General features: G+C 42.7%; 1 protein-coding gene across 3 annotated transcripts in view; it reads right to left on the bottom strand.

Moving 5' to 3' along the window:
• ttc28 (tetratricopeptide repeat domain 28) overlaps positions 1-20,148 on the bottom strand; it is a 56,850-nt gene that overhangs the window by 33,646 nt on the left and 3,056 nt on the right. For all 3 annotated transcript variants that reach the window (XM_057819679.1, XM_057819680.1, XM_057819678.1), the window contains exons 2-16: positions 19,344-19,652; positions 12,105-12,252; positions 11,759-12,031; positions 11,447-11,577; positions 9,096-9,317; positions 7,658-7,846; positions 7,441-7,537; positions 5,676-5,872; positions 5,462-5,615; positions 5,216-5,387; positions 4,943-5,111; positions 4,705-4,865; positions 4,073-4,561; positions 3,789-3,975; positions 1,958-2,291 (exon numbers count right to left, since the gene is read on the bottom strand). In XM_057819679.1, coding sequence (XP_057675662.1) covers positions 1,958-2,291; positions 3,789-3,975; positions 4,073-4,561; positions 4,705-4,865; positions 4,943-5,111; positions 5,216-5,387; positions 5,462-5,615; positions 5,676-5,872; positions 7,441-7,537; positions 7,658-7,846; positions 9,096-9,317; positions 11,447-11,577; positions 11,759-12,031; positions 12,105-12,252; positions 19,344-19,652 — 3,232 coding nt within the window. The remainder of the gene's footprint in view (positions 1-1,957; positions 2,292-3,788; positions 3,976-4,072; positions 4,562-4,704; positions 4,866-4,942; positions 5,112-5,215; positions 5,388-5,461; positions 5,616-5,675; positions 5,873-7,440; positions 7,538-7,657; positions 7,847-9,095; positions 9,318-11,446; positions 11,578-11,758; positions 12,032-12,104; positions 12,253-19,343; positions 19,653-20,148) is intronic.

The raw sequence follows: 20,148 nt of genomic DNA on the forward strand, positions 1-20,148 counted from the left end.
AGCAAATACTAAAATCCATTTTGCCACATACTCCAAAAAAAAATGCCACATACCATACGCCATTTTGCCTGATACCAAATAAAAATGCCATATACCAATATTCATTTTGCCACATACCAAAAAAATGCCACATACTAAAATCAATTTTGCTACATGCAAAAAAATGCCACATCCCAAAAGCAATTTTACAAAAAAATGCTATATACAAAAAACCATATACCAAAAGCCAGTTAGCCACATACTAAATAGAAATGCCATATACCAAAATCCATTTTGCCACATACCAAAAAAAATACCAAATACTAAAATCCATTTTGCCACATACCAAAAAAAATGCCGCATGCCATATGCCATTTTGCCTGATACCAAATAAAAATGCCATATACCAAAATTCATTTTACCACATACCAAAAAAAATGCCACATACTAAAATCAATTTTGCTTCATGCAAAAAAAATGCCACATCCCAAAAGCCATTTTCCCCAAAAAAATACTATATACAAAAAAGCCATATACCAAAAGTCATTTTGACACATACCAAATAGAAAAGCCATGTATGTATTGAGTTCATTTTTATCTGCACTTATACATTAGTCAAAATGCCATATACCAAAATCCATTTTGTCACATACCAAAAAAAATGCCACATACTAAAATCCATTTTGCCACATATCAAAAAAATGCCACATACCAAAATCCATTTTGTCACATACCAAAAAATGCCACATACTAAAACCCATTTTGCCACATACCAAAAAAATGCCACATACCAAAATATCCATTTTGCCACATTCCAGAAAAATGCTAAATACCAAATAAAAATACCACCTACCGAAATCCATTTTGCCACATACCAAAAAAAAAAAAAAAAAAAAAGCCCTATACTAAAATCCATTTTGCCGTATATGCCAAAAAAATGCCACATGCCAAGATTCATTTTGCCACATACCAAATAAAAATGCCATTTATACCAAAAAACACCACATACTGAAACCCATTTTGCCACATACAAAAAAAATGCCAAAAGCCATTTTACAGAAAAAAAAAATGCTATAAAAAAAAAAAAAAAGCCATATACCAAAAGTCATTTTGCAACATACCAAATAAAAATGACAAATTTGTATTGAGTTCATTTTGTCTATACTTTTATATGGGTCGAATTTATCTTTTATCCCAGTCAAATTCGACTGAAAAAAAATGCCACACACTAAAATCAATTTTGCTTCATGCAAAAAAAATGCCACATCCCAAAAGCCATTTTACAAAAAAAATGCTATATACAAAAAAGCCATATACCAAAAGTCATTTTGACACATACCAAATAGAAAAGCCATATATGTATTGAGTTCATTTTTTTCTGCACTTGTACATTAGTCAAAATGCCATATACCAAAATCCATTTTGTCACATACCAAAAAAAATGCCACATACCAAAATCCATTTTGCCACATACAAAAAAAAAAAAAGCCACATGCCAAAATCCATTTTGCCACATACCAAATACAAATTTTTGTTCTCGCTGTCTCTTCAATCCTGGCTGATTTTGACAGAAGTTAATCAGTGTTGCCCTGACACACCACAAGACTGATGCCACCCCAGACGACACACTGCCAGCCAATCAGATCCGCCCCCTACAAAAAGACTGAACAATTTCGTCGAACGTCGTCGCTTCGCTAGATGCTTAGTGTGTGCTGTTAAAATCGGACCCCCGGGCCTAGTTTTTCCCTCGGTCTGCCTGCTGATTTGAGTGTTCGCGACTTGGATTAAATTGTTCGGAAAGTTATCGTTAGAGCTTTGCTTCATGTCATCAAGGTTATTGTTCGTGGAGTCATATCGTGGTTAGAACAAAACAAACGTGCCGTATTTGGCTAAGAGATCAACCGCCGACAGCGACTGCAAGAGGGACGGACAACTCGATATTGCTGCTAAGTTCCTCACTTGCCACTAAGTCCCTCACCTTCCTGCAGGTACATGACAGCCTGCGCGTAATTTCCCAGTGCGTGGTGTATCCTCCCCAGGCTCTCGTAGGCCTGCGTTTTGGCTACTAAGTCGTTAGTCTGCGCCGCCATGCTAAGATGCTGCTCTTGGAAAACCAGGGCCCTCTCGTAGTTTCCCAGAGCCTCATACGTCACTCCCAGGTTTCCGTAGGCTCTGGTTTGGTTCCTCACGCAGCCTGCCTGCTCCGCCATGTCCAAAGCTCTTTGGTGCCACTGCCTGGCAGTCTCGTAGTCGGCCATCAGCTGATAAACGCTACCGAGCGCGTCGCTGGCCTCCGCTTCCATAGATTTATCCTGATGGAAAAAATGGGCATTCTGGAGTCAATGCAATATACACCTGTCTGAAAAACATGTAGAAAGATACAGGAGCTCTCGCTAAGGCGCAACTATAAGGACACATCTGTTTTTATTACTATTGCACCTGTACCAATACGGCCCTAAAATGACGTCATCGGTATCGGTGAGTACTAAGAAATAAGGTGTCAATGCTGTGTAGTTGGTCCTTTTCGAGCTCTAGTATCCAACCGCAGGTCTCACCACCTAAGATGGCCACCAGCTACACATATCACCATTGAAATGCTCCAGGCACTTCACTGGCTTCCAGTCGAGTTTAGAATTAAATTTAAAATACTACTTCTTACATTTAAGACCATTAATGGGTTGGGGCCATCTTATCTCACCGATGCTCTCGTCCCATACCGCCCCAACAGAACACTCCGATCTCAGAATGCAGGTCTACTGGTAGTTCCCACGGTTTATAAAAGTACTGTCGGAGCTAGAGCCTTTAGCCACCAAGCCCCTGTTTTATGGAATCAGCTTCCAGCTAGTATTAAAGAAGCCGAGACAGTCTGCACATTTAAGATTAGATTAAAAACGTTCCTATTCGACAAAGCTTATGGTTAGGCTAGTTGAAGTCGGAGTAGACTCACAGTTTAGTTTAAGCTGCACTAGAAGCTATAATGCTGGGGGCAGTACAGCCGCTGAGTTCTATCTCCTTTTCTTACTCTACCTACCACTTGTCTTACTTTATTTCTATTTTCCATTGTTAATATCTAGTTGTCTAGTCTCTTCATCACTAGTCACCCGGTGTCCCCTTTCCCCCCTCCCCTCTGGGGAGGGGCTATTTTTCAGCTGCAGCCTCCTGACTATCCGGACCCCTGGCTGGATTGACGTCCTCGCTGCTACCCCCGTCTCATCTGACCAGAGGGACCTCTTCTTGCTCCTTTACTCCACTGTATTTTTACGGACTACAATTTCGCTTGCTAATTCCCATTAGCCGTTCTGGGGTTCCTGTCTATCCGTCCTGGGAGTGGATCTCTCCTGACTGTGGTACTCCCCAAGGTTTCTCATTTTTCTCCCAATTGACTCTGGAGTTTTGGGAGTTTTTCCTTGCCGGCATGGAGGGTCTTAGGATAGGGGATACCCAGGACTTGAACTGTATCTATTCATCTTTGTTGCTTCATTTCTAATTGTGTATCATATTGCCTCTGTAAAGCCCTTTGAGACCTCTGTTGTGATTGTGGGCTATACAAATAAAATTGAATTGAATTGAATTGAATTGAAATAAAGGAACACTTGTCGCCAAGATGTCCCACAATGATAGATGTTCAATCATGTGGCGTCCAATCATCCTTCTGCAGTGAATTTCAATAGGTCAAGCCATGATAGCAATTACTTTACAGTCAAGTAAGTATGCACTAGGATTAGGTGGACTAGGTGGTATCAGTACCGTATCGGAATCAGTTGATACCACACCGGAGAAAACGATATCGGTGCAGCATTAGTTCTCACCTCGGCAGAGCGAGCGATGCTGAGTTGTTGCTCCAAGCAGGACAAGGCCTGCTCGTAGTTTCCCAGTTGGCTGTGCAGGGCACCCAGTTCACCGTACGCCTGCGCCTTCCCTGCACCGCCCAGCTCGTGGGCTACTACAAGCCTCTTTTCAAAGCACACCAAAGCTTGCTGGAGGTTGCCCAGTGACCTGCGCAGAAGGCCAGAAAACAAATTCAGTCATTCACAAAGGTTCCTCGCATTCAGGCCCTTCCCAAACACGTCACTTAGACCAAATTGCAAGGTACCTGTGAGCATTTCCGAGTCCTCTGTAGGCTTTCTCCTGGTCCTGGATTTGCTTGAGACTTTGAGCCACTGCCAGGGCCTTGTCATAGAAGCGAACGGCCTCCTCAAAGTCTCCCAGGGCGTCGTAGCAGTCTGCTAGGTTTCCGTAAGCCTTTCCCCGATCCGGCATGCTCTCCCTGGTGCTCAACGGCTCCAGCGTGGCCAGCTGCTCCTCCAAGAACCCTATGGCCTCCTCAAAGTGGCCCATGTTCATTTTGGTGATGCCCATGTTCCCGTGAACCTGGGACTCCAAGTGGGAATCGTGAAGTCGTTGCGCCAGGTTCAGTTGAGCCTCGTAGCACTGCAGGGTTGTCACGTAGTCCCCCAGGGCCATGTGTACACCCGCCAGGTGACCCAGGGCATGGCACTCACCCCGATGGTCACCCAGATCTTTGCGCAGAGTCAGCTCCTGGCTGTGGAAGGACAAGGATGTGTCCAGCTGGCCAAGCGACCTGATGGAGGTCCAGAGCGTGAGACGAGGCCTGTTTTTGCAATCATTCACTGACAAACTATTCACACATGACCTCTATGGCTAACAACTTAACCCGCACTGAACTAGGGAGTGATAGCTGGAGGAGCTCATTCAATTTCTCACCTGTGAACTGATCCTAAAGCTGAGTAGGCATCTGCTTCCATCTTGTGATCCACAGAATTCTGGGCTAAAGATAATTGCTGCCGGTAGAAGCTGTCAGCTCCTTGAAGATCTCCACGACAAACACTAACATCTCCCAGGTGGCCCAAAGCCCTGAAGGTAGCCTGCAAGCAATAAGAGTTCTTTTTTTGTCTTTTCTTTTTCCTCTTTTTTTGGTCAAGACTCCAATATGAATATCTACTTGTTTGTTGTCCAAAGCTTGAGCAATCTGAAGCAGATTTCTCTGACATTCTTCTGCTCTGCTAAACTCCCCCAAGGCTTTGTGGGCCAAGCCCAGGTTACAGTAGGCTTTAGCCTGGGCCAATTTGTTCTGCAGGTCTTTTGCCAAGGCCAGGTCCTGTTCGTAGTATCTAGGCAGTTGCAGAAAGACGACAGGTGTGGTCAGATCGACTGTAGTCACTTGCATTCTGCCACTCTGAAATTCCGAATTGGACTATTGAGGTGAACTTCTGACCTGACTGCATCTTGGTACTGTCTCAGGCAGTAGTAGGCGTAGCCGAGGTTATGGCAAACTCTTCCCTCGCCCTCCGGATCTTGAAGGCTTGGAGTCAGAAGCAAGTACTGCTGGTAATACGGCAACGCCTGCGAATAGTCACCTCTGCGGCAGTGGAAGTTGCCTAAATTTGCTGGAAGAATATGGGCAAATTAAAAAGACAAATAGATTTGAATTTCATTGACGCTTATACTGTATTCGGCTTGCCTAAAGCCCTCGCTTCACTTTGAATATCACGGAGCTCCCGTGAGATGGTCAGGTGCTGCATGTAGTGCTGGAGGGCCCGGTCCAGAGCACCCAGAGCCTGGTAGGCCACCGCCAGGTTGCCGTGCGTAGAGGCCTGAGACGGCCGGTCGTTCACCTGGAGCACACTTTGTCAGTCACGTAGGCAGTAGTTTCCGTAGTTTCCTATGTGCTTTACCTCCAGGGAGATGTTCAGTTCCTGGCGGTGAAAACCCACGGCTTGCTCGTAGAGGCCAAGGGCATGGTAGGCGTTGCCCATGTTGCCGTAGGCCCTTCCCTGAGCGCCATAGTCACCCAGTTCCTGGGCGCAAGTCAGGTGGGCCTTGTGAAGCTTTAGGGCTAGCTTGTAGTCACCCCGCATTTGGTGGATAATTCCTGCGGGGGTGGAGGGAACACTGAGCCCTTACAGAAACCCACACAATCATTTGCTTTTCCTCGGTTTCACTGGAATTTCTTCCGTTGGCTTTAGTGTCTCTTGGAGATGAGCAAACATGGGAGTAAGTCACAAGTATTGTTGCACCTTTCCCATTTTTGGGCTCCTGATACTAATTCCGACACCTGGTTGTGTGTCAATGCCGAAACTGTTTTTAGTGTTTTAAATATTAAACTACTCACTTGAATGTAAAGTCATTACTATCATGGCTTGGCCGGACACTGCTTGGACTCATTGACTGCCATACAAATTCATAGTTATGGTACATTAATAATAATTAGGGCTGTCAAAATTATGCGTTAACGGGCGGCAATTAATTTTTTTAATTAATCACCTTAAAATATTTGACGCAATTAACGCACATGCCCCTCTCAAACAGATTAAATTAAAATAACAGTACAGTGTCATGTGCACTTGTTACTTGTCTTCTTGGAGTTTTGTCGCCCTCTGCTGGCGCTTGGGTGCGACTGATTTTATGGTTTTCAGCACCATGAGAATTGGTGGTGCTGAACAATGGCGAGCGATTAGTTTTTTTTTTTTTTTTGAAAATTTTACAAATTTTATTAAAACGAAAACATTGAGGGGTTTTAATATAAAATTTCTATAACTTGTACTAACATTTATCTTTTAAGAACTACAAGTCTTTCTATTCATGGATCGCTTTAACAGAATGTTAATAATGTTAATGCCACCTTGTTGATTTATTGTTATAATAAACAAATGCAGTACTTATGTACAGTATGTTGAATGTATATATCCGTCTAATGTCTTATCTTTCCATTCCAACAATAATTTACAGAAAAATATGGCATATTTTATAGATGGTTTGAACTGCGATTAATTACGATTAATTAATTTTTAAGCTGTGATTAACTCGATTAAAAATTTCAATTGTTTGACAGCCCTAATAATAATACATCTAGGATGCTAGTGACTGGAGAAACTGAAACCTTCATCAATAAAAAATGAGTGCTGACAGGCTGGAGAAGCAATCATGTGACACACAACTAACATAGTGTACAGTGATCTCTGCTAACCATTTCAAGCAGGGCCGGCCCAGGCCATTTGGGGACCCTAAGCAAAATAATGCAAAGGGGCCCATATTTTTGGCCCACCATTTCGTCACAGTGTACTGTGAAACCTATACATGCAATCCAACCCATACGTCTATATTTTCTATATTAATCAGATTTTGTTGCACTGCATACTTCAAACTTCTCACCCCAAATGATTGTCAGTACTTACAGTAGATAGCGCCAAACCTTTTTCTAAAAGAGGAAAGTAACAGATTAAGGAAGAATTTTTATTTTTTTAAGCTTGTAATCAAGTATCAAAACTCACAAAATTCAAATAAAGAAAACTGTAGTAAACAAAATAGAATATAAATTAAACAATTGCCAGATTGGGGGGCCCCCTAGTGGTCAGGGGCCCTAAACAGGGGCCCTAAGCAGCTGCATAGTATGCGTATAGGCTGATTTCAAGTCTTCTGATCAGTAAAAAAAGCACCTACCCAGGTTGGAAGAGGCTCGACCTCGAGCCGCTGTGTCCTGGAGCTCCTCCGAAATTTCCAGTTGGCGTTGGTGATAGCGCAGCGCCCCCTCCAGGTCCTGGGCACCACGTAGATGTACGAGAACAACTGAGAACAGTGTCGTTGTCTCAATTCAAATGAGCATAGCCTGACCTGGACGTCCTGACGAAAATCTAAACAATAAAATTGTTCAAAGAACCTGGTTGCATCGCGCAGCGTGTCCCAGGCCAGCGAAGGCCCTCATCTCCACAGTGCGGTCTCCCAGTTCCTGAGCGAGCTTCAGAACTCGGCTGTGGCAGGACTCAGCTTTGCTGTAGTCTCGCTGAGAGTGATGAGCACTTCCCAGGTTGCTGTAGGCACGAGCCTCTTCACGGCGGTCCCCCAGAGTCTGGTAAAAGAGCCACGTGGACGTCTCATAAAGTTCTGTCAGCCATACTGAATGATGGAGTTCTGACAAGACATTCTAGCCACTCTCACAGCTGTAAGCTACAGACTAGAAACTTTCTCAGGCCTGTTAAATCAAGATTACAGAATCAAAGTCAAGGCAAGTTATTGTCATGTAGGTCCTTCACTGTATTCATCCATCTGTACTATATGGAGTAAACATTTTGAATACCGTAATTTTCGAACTATAAGCCGCTACTTTTGTCCCTCATTTTCAATCCTGCGGCTTAAAGTTCAGTGTGGCTTATTTGTTGATTTTTTGTTTTAATAGGTAACAATATATTTGACAGCGGAATCAGAAGACTGCAATAAGACTACTACTTATTTACTTATTCATTTATTTATTTCTACCACGGGCATATCATGGGCATTAATGAATGTTTTTGGCAGATGTCATCAAGTGTCATTCGGCAAATTAGGTCACTAAGTCCATCTATGTCCAGCTTGGACCTTTTGCATCCATTGAAAAGTGAGATAATTTGCCAGATGACAAAAAATGACACCTGTCATAAGCATTCATTAATGCTCATGGCAGTGTCATGTCATAATTATGATGGTCTTATGACAATTTTATAGGGCCACAGTCTAATGTGTTCCCAAAATACCATAACTAGAAGTAAATGAAACAACTGGAACAGTGACTGAAAAAATAATGAGCACAAAACATGAATTTAGATTGGTATTTACATCTGTAGTGCTGTATTGCATGCGAGGAGGCATGTTGGATGATAACAGTTTTGACAGCAGGTGGCAGCAGAGATTGACGGTCTTTGGATGACAATAGTGTTGACAGCCGGTGGCAGCAGAGATTGACTGTCTCTCACAAGGGAGCAGTGATGGCCAAATGAAGCTTGTTGAAGCAATAAAGCTTAGCAGCCAATTAGTTTAAAGCTTTTAGTTGGTTCAATTGGTCTTATGACATTCTTATGATGCCGCTGTCAAATAAAGTGTTCCTGGCTAACATCTTTTGGTGTAAATATCCAATAAAACAGTGAGAACAGCTGCGGCTAATAGTCCAGTGCGGCTTATCTGTGTACAAATGCCGTTTTCCTGTCAAATTTGATTGGATGCGGCTTATAATCAGGTGCGCCCAATAGCCCAGAAATTACGGTAATCCCATCTATGTGTATGCATGCATTGGCATGTGTATGTTTACAGGGCAGATGAAACACGATAGTTGTGACGGGCGGCACCTTGGCGATGTCCAAGTGTTGTTGGTGACACCGTAGCGCTCTGGCAGCATCTCCCATGGCGGCGTACACGGCGCCCAGGTCGCCAAGCTGGCGGGCCTCCGAGAGCCTGTGGCCATTTTGTCTGGCCAACGCCACGCACTGCTTGTGGCTGGCTAGCGCGTTAGGATAGTCACCGATGGCTGCGTAGATGTGGCCCAAGCCGCCGAGGGCCGCCGACGCCGCCTGAGGTCACCATTGACAATTAGTATGCTAGTTTTGCAAACTTAAAGCGGAAGTTCCAAATTTTTGACATTAGGCTTAAAGTGCCTACGACAGGATAAAAACGTGTTATATAGCATTATTATGTGAATTAGAATCATATTTTAAGACGATTAGACTGTATACAACAATTTGGCAAAGCGCAGTATTTTTCATGTATTTTTCCCCAATTGCTAAATAAATGGTACGGTCATGACAAATAACAGTCTTGTGCTAAATGGAATATGAAATATTAAAAATCCATTTATTCAGTACGACATGGCAAAATTACTTCATAATGGTCAAAACTGTCCACTTCTTGCACCTCCCAAACGATATTTTATGGCACTGTAGTTAGTCCGGCTTTTGTCATGTCCCTGCCCTGGCTTTGGAGAGCGTAAACAAACCAGGAGGCATGACAGCTAGCCGACTTGCTAACCCGAGCCGAGTGATGTTTCAAAGTTTTATTCTCGACTTTCAAAGCGAAAAATCACACAAAACTACCCACGATCATATCACACAGCAGCGGGGTTGTCAATTGTTTTCGCTGATTGGCAACCCGCCCGGCGTCGAGTAAGTTACAGCTTGTCGGACTCATTCCCCTGCAGCGAGCAGGAGAGGTCGTTTGCCGGGGAATCAGCTGCAGAATGACGGCCGGACAAACCGACCGATGTCGGAGGAGCGCATAACTGCCACATGGTCAACACGAATGTGGCGTAAATTAATGCTTTACTACATGGCGAAGACATAAACAGTGAGAGAGTGGCGTGCAGTTGTGTCTGAGAAGAACTTTTCTACATGTCCGTCCATCACCAAATGTAAATAAATAGTCCTTTATTTAAAGAAAGTTTATGTGTTTACTTTGTAATCGCTGTATTCGCGGCCATTTTTAACACAAGTTGTGATTTCTGATGGGGTTGAAAATTTGACAGAACACCGGGCACACGAAGAGGGCAATAAGCCGAGTATAGCGCTCTCCTGGCGGGCAAAGGACCGAGGGGGGTGTGCGCCAAGCAGCCGGTCGTTGGCCGAATGGCATTCTCGGTGGACAATCGGCCACAAAATGTAAGCCACCTTTGTATTAAAACGTGTGCCATGATCCCAGTATTCGACATAATACAGTGTTCACTCACTAAGTCCAATGGTCCCACAGGAGTAGGGCTTGTTTTGGCCAATATCCGCGGTGAATGGAAACCTTTTGAAACCCAAAAAGGCTCACACGCCTCTCCCTGGTGAAGCAACAATTTTCTGCAGCACATTTGGCTGGCGTGATGCTAAAAGTAAACGAACTCATCTGCAAAACCAATTGACTCCCCAGTCCATCTGCATGCTATAAAGGAATGCTGTATTGTGAGATGCTGACCATGGGGGACGTCACATTCGCATTCCTCCACAAAACAGGAAGTTATTCATTTTTATGGCTCAGGATTTTAAAAAATTGAAGAAACAAAACTATCGCTTCCACACATATCTAAGCGGTCCATTTCTTTCAGGAGCATATAATACTGCGTGAAATCTGAAATAAACATGCTTTTTGGTGTCATAGGCACGTTAATCTTCAATTTAGCAGGGGTTTAATTAGTCGGTGGGGTTGATTTCAACAAATTCCGTGCAGTTAGATATTTATTAGTTTCAGGGCTCTGGAGTGGCAAAGCTAGCGCGAGTCAATGGTTCCTTCCTAGCATGCCAATAAAAATATGATATAAACAGATCTGGAACCTCTCTTCGTGAATGACAGTGTGTGGATCGAAGGACCGGATTGTTGGGACAGAAAAGCTACTCAGTAAAATCAGTCCAAGATCTTTCATTGTTGAGACAGAGGATGGACACAAATTGCGAATCTTTATTGCCAAACCATTTTTGGATTTTGCAAAGAAGCAAATTGAGTTCTGCCTTAAACAAAATTTGGAGCGCTTTCAATTGGATCAAATCTTCTCATTTCAGAGTACAAGATTATTATGTTGTGCTTCGTGTAGCATGTAGAGATATTGGCATTGGAATTGTCCGTTTACGAATGTTCCCTGAAGCAGAAACATTGTAATCAAATGCATTAGCGGCTAACATTTAAAAGAGGAAAAGGTTCCGGTACCGTTGCCTTCGGTGTGAGCGCTCACCTCTTTGTGCTTGAGCTTCATGGCCAGAATCAATTGTTGCCTATAATTTGCTAGCGCCTCCCGGTATCTCCCTTTGGAGAAGTGGGCGGAGCCGAGGTTGCCGTGGCCGCGGCATTCGCCTGTTTGATCGCCTGAGGACAAGATGAGGAAGGGTCAGTCAAAGCAGATGAGCAGAATGTGACCCGACCCTGACTACGATCTGACTCTTTAGTGTTTTCGGCAGAATATGACCGGACGGTGTCATCACAATGACCTTAACCTAACGCTGACTGCTACGGACTAGGTTTGACTGTGTTGTGCTTCGACCCCCACCTAAAGTACGCGCCACATCCAGGTCCCGTTGCATGTAGGCCAGACTCTTTTCCGCGTCTCCCAGCGACCAGTAGGCTGCGCTCAGCGCCGAGAAGACGGAACCCCGCATTTTCAGCGAGCACGTCCCGATCTGTAGCGCCGACTCCAACACCTCCGCCGCCGCGCCGTGGAAGCCGTGCGTCAGTAGCTCCTGGCCGATCAACGACACTACTGTAAAGGGGCTACGCTCTAGTTTCATGGCGCGCAGCTGACGGTAGGTAGGTTCTAGAGAACCTGGAGATGAGGGAGCACCGACAATACAGAGTTGAGTTCAGGGAACAGGTTGTGGGGTTTGAGATGCGTTTACCTTTAAGTGGTGACTTCATGGCGGCCTCCACCATACCCGTCAGAAGCTGCAGACTTTTTGGGTCCTGAGCCACGCCCGACGCGAACGCTGCAAGGGCTTCTCCGTGGCGCCCGAGGTGCTGCAGTGCCACCGCTTGACGGAAGTAGGCCTGCAGGGAATGGAGATGTTCACACGCAGCACGTCAGATAGCAATGAAGACAATATGAAATGTGTCACAACGATTCCGATTTGTCATGTCATGTCATTTCCTGTTTTAATTTGAAGGTTTCACCCTCCTCGTGTCTGCGTACTGGCCCTTCCTCTGGTTACCTAATCACCTATTGTTTCCACCTGTTCCCCATTACCTCCAGTGTATATATTGCCTTAGTTTCTCTTGTCCAGTGCAGAAGTGTCTTTCTACTCAAGTAAGTCACAGCGGCCTTTTGTCATAGCTTTCATAGTAATCCTGTATATTTATCCTCCATTTGGAGCGCTTTGTGTTTGTAAATTTTGATCATACCTGACTTTGTCCTCTTTTTGGAGCATTTCATGTTGTTACCTTTCCTTCCTTTTGGAGTGCTTTGTGTTTGAACTTTTTTTGTTTCTAGTCATCCATCCTTCGTTGGAGCGCTTTCTATTTGTACTTTTCTCATCCCTGCAAGTCAGCGGAAGAACATCTGTTTTCAAAATAAAAGTTTTTTTGCCCAAAACTCCGCAACTGAGTCCACCTCGTCGTCTCGGTCCGACACCATTCCATTATCGATATTGCTTAACGATTCGATTCTTTATCGATTCTAATTTGGGGAAAAAGAAGAACAAACATTTTGATTGGCATCTAGTTTGTTTAATCAGAAGTCGTCCATGGCCATGACGTTGACTTGATGAGTCTTTCTCCAAGGAATGCTTTAACAGTTTTAGCTCTGTGGCATGATGCATTGTCATCTTGGAAAATGACAAACATATTTTCAATTGAAGGGATAAGAAAGCTGTCTAAAATTTCAACGTAAACTTATGAATTTATTGAAGATTTAACCACAGCCTTCTCCCCAGTGCCTTTGCCTGACATGCAGCCCCATATCATCAAGGACCGAGGGAATTTTGAGGTTTTCTTCAGGCAGTCATCTTTGTAAACCTCACTGGAACAGCACCAAAACAAAGTTCCAGCATCATCACCTTGTCCAATGCAGATTTTTGACTCTTGACACCTTGTCCAATGCAGATTCTTGACTCTTGACAAGGTGATGATGCTGGAACTTTGGTTTGGTGCTGTTCCAATGAGATTTACAAAGATTACAGTTAGTCGTAGCAACACAAAAATACCACCATCAGATGCGGAGGTATATACTTTTGTGTGAAAGCAGTAGTCAAATTGGCCCCATGACCAACCAAATTTAAATTATTCCGAAAAAAAACACTGATTGGTCTACCCACCGAAATAAGTATTTAAATTGTTAATAAAATTGTTCAGGATGATTTTTTCTTATAGAGTATTCGAAGAGGAATACGATAGACTCATTAATAGACTTTTTTGGAAAAATTACCATTTCTTTAAGTAGTCTCATGAATAATGACATGGCCTGTGAAACTCATTGCTAAAGCACTCGGCGACGACTCTCCAGATTACACTCAGTGAATGGTCCCTCTATGAATACTCACGTAGACTTACTTGCTGAATCGAACGTGCATAACATGCATAAATTAAGTGACGCAATTCGTGCTGGTTGGAATCTATAAGAGAATCATGAGATAAACTGCCAAACGATTCCATTGAATTGAAACGCACGGAACAGATTCTCTATAGGAACCGGTTCTCGATTCTCATCCCTAGTCGCAACAGAGCAGCTTGTGACTGTGGGAATTCCGCAAAACCACATGAAGCCATTCAAAATGAACAGAATAACCCAATATAGGCAGGAAGTGACCTAGAATGCCCCAAAATTAACTTGAAGTGACCCATGAATGCTTTCAAATGAACTCATTGATAATAAACTCATTGAAATTGACAGCAGAAGGATAATCGGACGCCACGCAATTGGACGTCTATAATGGTCGATGGTACTGAAAGAGTTAATGACCAGCACACGTGGACTCACCTTCCTGCGGGGCTGCCATTTCATCATGTTCGCCTAAGGTACGGGCGGTGATAACCCCGTATCTGAGCTTCCCGCGTCGGTCTCGAACGTTCGCTCGAGGAAAACGCTGAAACCTGATAGGCTGCAATGAATACCCAGACCCCTCCCCTCAGTGTCTCTCAAACACACTCGCAAGGGGTGAGTGGTCAAGTTACACAATTGTCAAACTGGAGCGGCTTCCATCCAGGACTACACCAACCAGAATATTTACAGTGGTATGAAAAAGTCAAATGTGATCTGATCTTTGTCAAAATCACACAGATGAAAAAACAGTGTCTGCTTTAACTAAAACCACCCAAACATTTATAGGTTTTCATATTTTAATGAGGATAGCATGCAAACAATGAACGGAGGGGGAAAAATAAGTGAGTGAACACTCTGCCTAAGGAGACTTAAAGAGCTATTGAAACCAATTTTTAATACACAACTTAATTTAGGTGTGTTTAAAGCTGCCCAGCCCACTATAAAAGACACACCTGGTAAGAATTGTCTTGGCGAGAAGAATTGTCTGATGTGCATCATGGCTCAGTCAAAAGAGCTGTCTGAGGAGCTGCGATCAAGGATTGTTGATTTGTATAAAGCTGGGAAAGGATACAAAACCATCTCTAAAAGTCTGAATGTTCATCCATCGACAGTTAGAGAAGTTGTCTACAAACGGAGAGAGTTTGGCACTGTTGCTTCTCTCCCAAGGAGCGGCCGTCCACCAAAGATGACACCAAGAGTTCAGCGCAGAATCCTCAGAGAGGTAAAAAAGAACCCTAGAGCGTCTACAAAAGACTTACACAAATCACTGGCACAGTCCAATATCTCTGTGCACACATCAACTATATGTAAAACTATGGTCAAGAATGGCAAGAGGACAAGAGGACTCTACTGAAGAAGCCACTGCTGTCTAAAAAAACATGTATGCTCGTTTAATGTTCGCAAAAAGGCACTTGGACACTCCACAGAAGTTTTGGCAAAATATTTTGTGGACTGATGAAACCAAAGTTGAATTGTTTGGGAGTAACACACAATGTCATATGTGGAGGAAAAATGGAACAGCTCACCAACATCAACACCTCATCCCACCGTGATTTGGGGCTGTTTTGCTGCCTCAGAGCCTGGACAACTTGCAATCATGAATGGAAGAAGGCATTCAGAAGCTTATCAGGAAGTTTTGCAGGAAAATTTCAGGCCATCTGCCAAACAGTTGAAGCTACAAAGAGGATGGATGCTGCAACAAGACAATGATCCAACTTCAGAATGGTTTCAGAAGAACAAAATACAGGAGTGGCGAAGTCAAAATCCAGACTTGCACCCCATTGAGATGCTGTGGCATGGCCTAAAGACAGCGATTCATGCCATACATCCCAGGAATCTGACTAAACTACAGCAGTTTTGTAGTGATGAATCGGCCAAGATTAGTCCTGATCGATGTGCCAGACTGATCTGCAGCTACAGGAAGTGTCTGGTCGAAGTTATTACTGCCAAAGGGGGGGGGGCACAAAACATTAAATGTGATGGTTCACTTACTTACTTATTTTCCCCCTTTCTGTCATTGTTTGCATGCTACTCTCATTCAAATATGAAAACGTATAAATGTTTGGGTGGTTTTAGTTAAAGCAGACACTGTTTTTTCATCTGTGTGATTTTGATAAAGATCGGATAAAATTTGATGGTGATTTTATGCAGAAATGTGAGAAATTCCAAAAGGTTCAGATACTTTTTCATACCACTGTACTTTGAGAAAAAGAGTGGGAAAAAAAGTAATATGTATCTATTTCCAATGCTAAATCTGAATAAATACATTGAACACACACACATTTTTTTTTCTTTTTTGGCGCCGGACGACCCACAACGCCATTCCACTAGCGTCCCTGCTCGGATGACACAATGTGGCGCTTTCAAAACAAACGCACGCGTTTCAAGACGAGCTGTATGTGAGCATACGTGAAGGGAAATAGAAATATAAACTGGGAAAATAAGCCAATTCTCACAAACTTGTTTGTATTTATACATCTTTCCCATCCCCACTGCCCCAACTCAAAAGGCCGACACAATGAGGAACGCGTCGGCTTCTGTTATTGTCTTTAAGAGTCAAGGCCAAAGCGGCCGGCAGTGGAGGAAAAATACACACTTCCGTCCATTCTCTTTCACAAAGGAAGGAAATCAAATCACACACACACAAGCTCTGACGCCATTTCGCCCGCTGAGTAATGCGACTTATGAATTTTACCAGGGGTGGAGATAGCACCCAAAAAATCTACTCAAGTATTGTTACGTTGATGACATTTTATGCAGGTAAAAGTACTGTACCCACTCAAAGTAAAATGACAAAAAAGGGACGTCTAGCATCATTAATGGCAGTGAATGAGTTGATAGTTTTTAACCAAATTTTATTAAAAAATTGAAAAGAGAAAATCAAATTGGGAAAATAAAAAAAAGAAATTCCAGTCAAAATGGATTGGATGGATGGATTTTTAAGTTGTATATGACGGAAAACACAGACAAGGCTGAAAAAGCAGTTTCTGCTCTTGCACTCCTCTTTAAAAGAAACTGCTGTATTTTAAGCCAAAACAACTGTTGTGTTTGATAGAACAATATGTCTATAGGTTGCCATAGCAGATTTATGGTGCATGAAGCCCCCGAACTATTTTTAATTTGTCCGTTTTACCCTGGAAGCCCCTGTTTACAGACGTCGCACAACCGCTTTTGTTTCAACCCGGCCAAAAAAACGAAGGTAATTAATTCTATTGATTATTAAAAATGTCTGTCAGTTTTAGCAAAGAATCATTAATTGGTGTCTAATACTTCGTTTTAAAAAAAAAAACAACTTTCAAAAATTCTTCACTTCCAAATTTAAACTTTTAAACAAATTACGTCACAATGAAAAAAAATGGTGTCTGTAAAAAAGTCACGGATATATGCCTCATAACTATCGCTTAATTGTATTTTTTTGTTACTGTCGCATTTTGTCCGATATGTTAGACGATAAATAATTGAGCCAAACAAAGAAAAATTGAAAAAAAAAACATTTGAAAGGGTAAATATATGAAAAAGAAAATCTCGACCACTTCTGCATTGCGACCCTTGTTATATTACCATGTTTCACCCATAAAATCCCCCAAAAATCCAGCTGTGGCCATAAATATATATATATATATATATATATATATATATATATATATATATATATATATATATGTGTGTGTGTATACACACATGTATGGCGGAAAACACTAAGGTGACTTGAAGTTCTGCTCTGAGACCCCCAAATCTGCCAACTTTCAAAATTGTCTGATATGCATGTGTGATACATCATTGGAAAGCTTAAAATCTCAATTTTCTGAGGGAAAAACATTTTTTAACAGTAAGGCATTTAAAAAAAGAAAAATCAAACAGCAAAACCCTATCTGGAGGTGAGAGCCTAAAAGAGCAGAATTAAGGACGCCATGACTTTAAGGAGACATTATCGCGTACTTACCTTGTTTCGATCCAAAGCATGTATCACTGAGTGTCAAGACACAGCTGTGAATGGCCACAGCTGGATTTTTGGGTGATTTTATGGGTGAAACATGGTAATATAACAAGGGTCACGGTGCAGAAATCACAGACATCAAGGAGTGGTCGAGATGTTCTTTTTCATATATTTACCCTTTTAACCTTTTTTTTTTTTTTTTTTAATTTTTCTTTGTTTGGATCGATTATTTATCATCTAACATTACGGAGAAAATGCAACAGTAACAAAAAAAGTACAATTAAGCGATAGTTATGAGGTAGATATCCGTAAATGTTTTACAGACATTTTTTTTATTGTGACGTAATTTGTTTAAAAATTTAAAATATGGGAGTGAATAATTTTTTTAAGTAGTTTTTTTTTTTTTTTTTTTTTACGAAATATTAGACATCAATTTATGATTCTAAGCTAAAAATGACAGACATTTTGAATAAGAAATATAATTAATTACCTTCGTTTTATGGCTGGGTTGTAACAAAAGCGGTTGCGCGACGTCTGTAAACGGGGTTTCCAGGGTAAAACGGACAAATTAAAAGTAGCGTCATAAAAATGCACCATTAAACTGCTATAGCAGCATATCAACATATTGTTCTATCAAACACAACAGTTCTTTTGGCTTAAATACAGCAGTTTATTTCAAAGAGGGGTGCAAGAGCAGAAACTGCTATTTCAGCCTTGTCTGTCAATTTGCATCTAGTTCTACTGTATATACATGTGATATCGAGCGTAGAATCATGTGGGCGCAGCTTGTAGGCTGTCAGCTACAGTCAGGTATTATCGGAGCCACCTCACGTCGCGTTTGCAACGGTGTCACAACTTCCTTCCCTCCTCCCCACTCTGCTCTTCTCTCTCTCCATGTTACTATAACGCCGTTATCAACAACACTGGCCATAGCACACTACAGCCAAGGCTTAACAAGTTAAACGAGTCGGCGCCTTTGAAAGGCAGTTGTCTGGCATGTTCAAAGTAGCTCCCTTGTCACTCATCGTTAACTTAGCTGAAGGTGCCTGGTGAGAAAGAAAAGCTTTAGGAGGGAGAGTGAGAGGTGATCTTGAGCCCATGAGGTCACACCACATTCCAGTACTTGTAACACACACCCATGCCTACAATGCACAAAAGTCTGTGGTTCCAGAATTGAAGTTTTCATCCACCAGAGGACCCACAAATCCCCCCCCCTCCCCAGGAGGACTATTATACTCTGTTTCGAGTGATCGCCGATAACGACTTCTATCGCTTTTAGTCCTCTGCTGTTAATGGCAGCCAAAGAGCTAAACACCTCAACTCATTTTAACATAGTTCTTTAGGACCAAGACACGACAACAAAGCGGTGAAGCACGACCTCAGACCAAATGAAACCCCTCAATTTACTTCAACACTGGGGGCGTGGCTTGCTAAACAGGGGTCTCTTCATAGTTAACCATCATTGCTAGCAATGATGGTTGAGGTTCAGGCGGGGCGTGACTTGTAAAATGAGGCCGTGGTTGAAGTCAGGGTTAGCTATTGTATGGGCAACGCCCCAATTGTGACATCACTCACGTGGGTTCTCACCGTGCCCCTGCAGACAGACCCTTCTCTGTAGAAGGGCACAATCCTTGACGACAAGGATTGCGGGTAAATGTGCCGTCGTACCTGGTTCCACTTGGGGTTGAGGTCTCGAGCCTTGTTGGCGTCACGCAGAGCCCGGCGGTAGCGACGCAGGCCGAGGTGGGCCGCCGAGCGAGTGCTGTACGCCACGCAGTTGAGCGGGTCCGCCCCCAGGGCCTCCGTGCACAGGCGCAACGCCAGGACATAGTCTCCCTGCCGGCACGCCCGCTCGCTCAGGCGGACGCCGTCCGACACGCCCCGATCCCACGGCCCCGCCCCTTCGGCCACGACTGAGGAGGAGGACAACGATGAGGAAGAGGGCGCTCTGGGCAGGTCCGAGGAAGAATAAGACAACTGGGAAATAGAGAAAAAAATGATTTCACAATAAAAGATTTTGTTGTTTACAGTCCCTGACAAAAGTCTTGTCGCTTATCCATTTTTTAGAAACAATTGCTAATAAGTATGGCTGTCAAACGATTAAAATTTTTAATCGAGTTAATTACAGCTTAAAAATTAATTAATCGTAATTAGTCCCAATTCAAACCATCTATAAAATATGCCATATTTTTCTGTAAATTATTGTTGGAATGGAAAGATAAGACACAAGATGGATATACTGTATACATTCAACATACGGCACAGAAGTACTGTATTTGTTTTTTTATAACAATAAATCAACAAGATGGCATTAACATTATTAACATTCTGTTAAAGCGATCCATTGATAGAAAGACTTGTAGTTCTTAAAAGATAAATGTTAGTACAAGTTATAGAAATTTTATATTAAAACCCCTCAATGTTTTCGCTTTAATAAAAGTTGTAAAATTTTCAATCAAAAAAAATAAACTAG

This window comes from Corythoichthys intestinalis, chromosome 17, assembly GCF_030265065.1.
Source record: "Corythoichthys intestinalis isolate RoL2023-P3 chromosome 17, ASM3026506v1, whole genome shotgun sequence".
Classification (NCBI taxonomy): Eukaryota; Metazoa; Chordata; class Actinopteri; order Syngnathiformes; family Syngnathidae; genus Corythoichthys; species Corythoichthys intestinalis.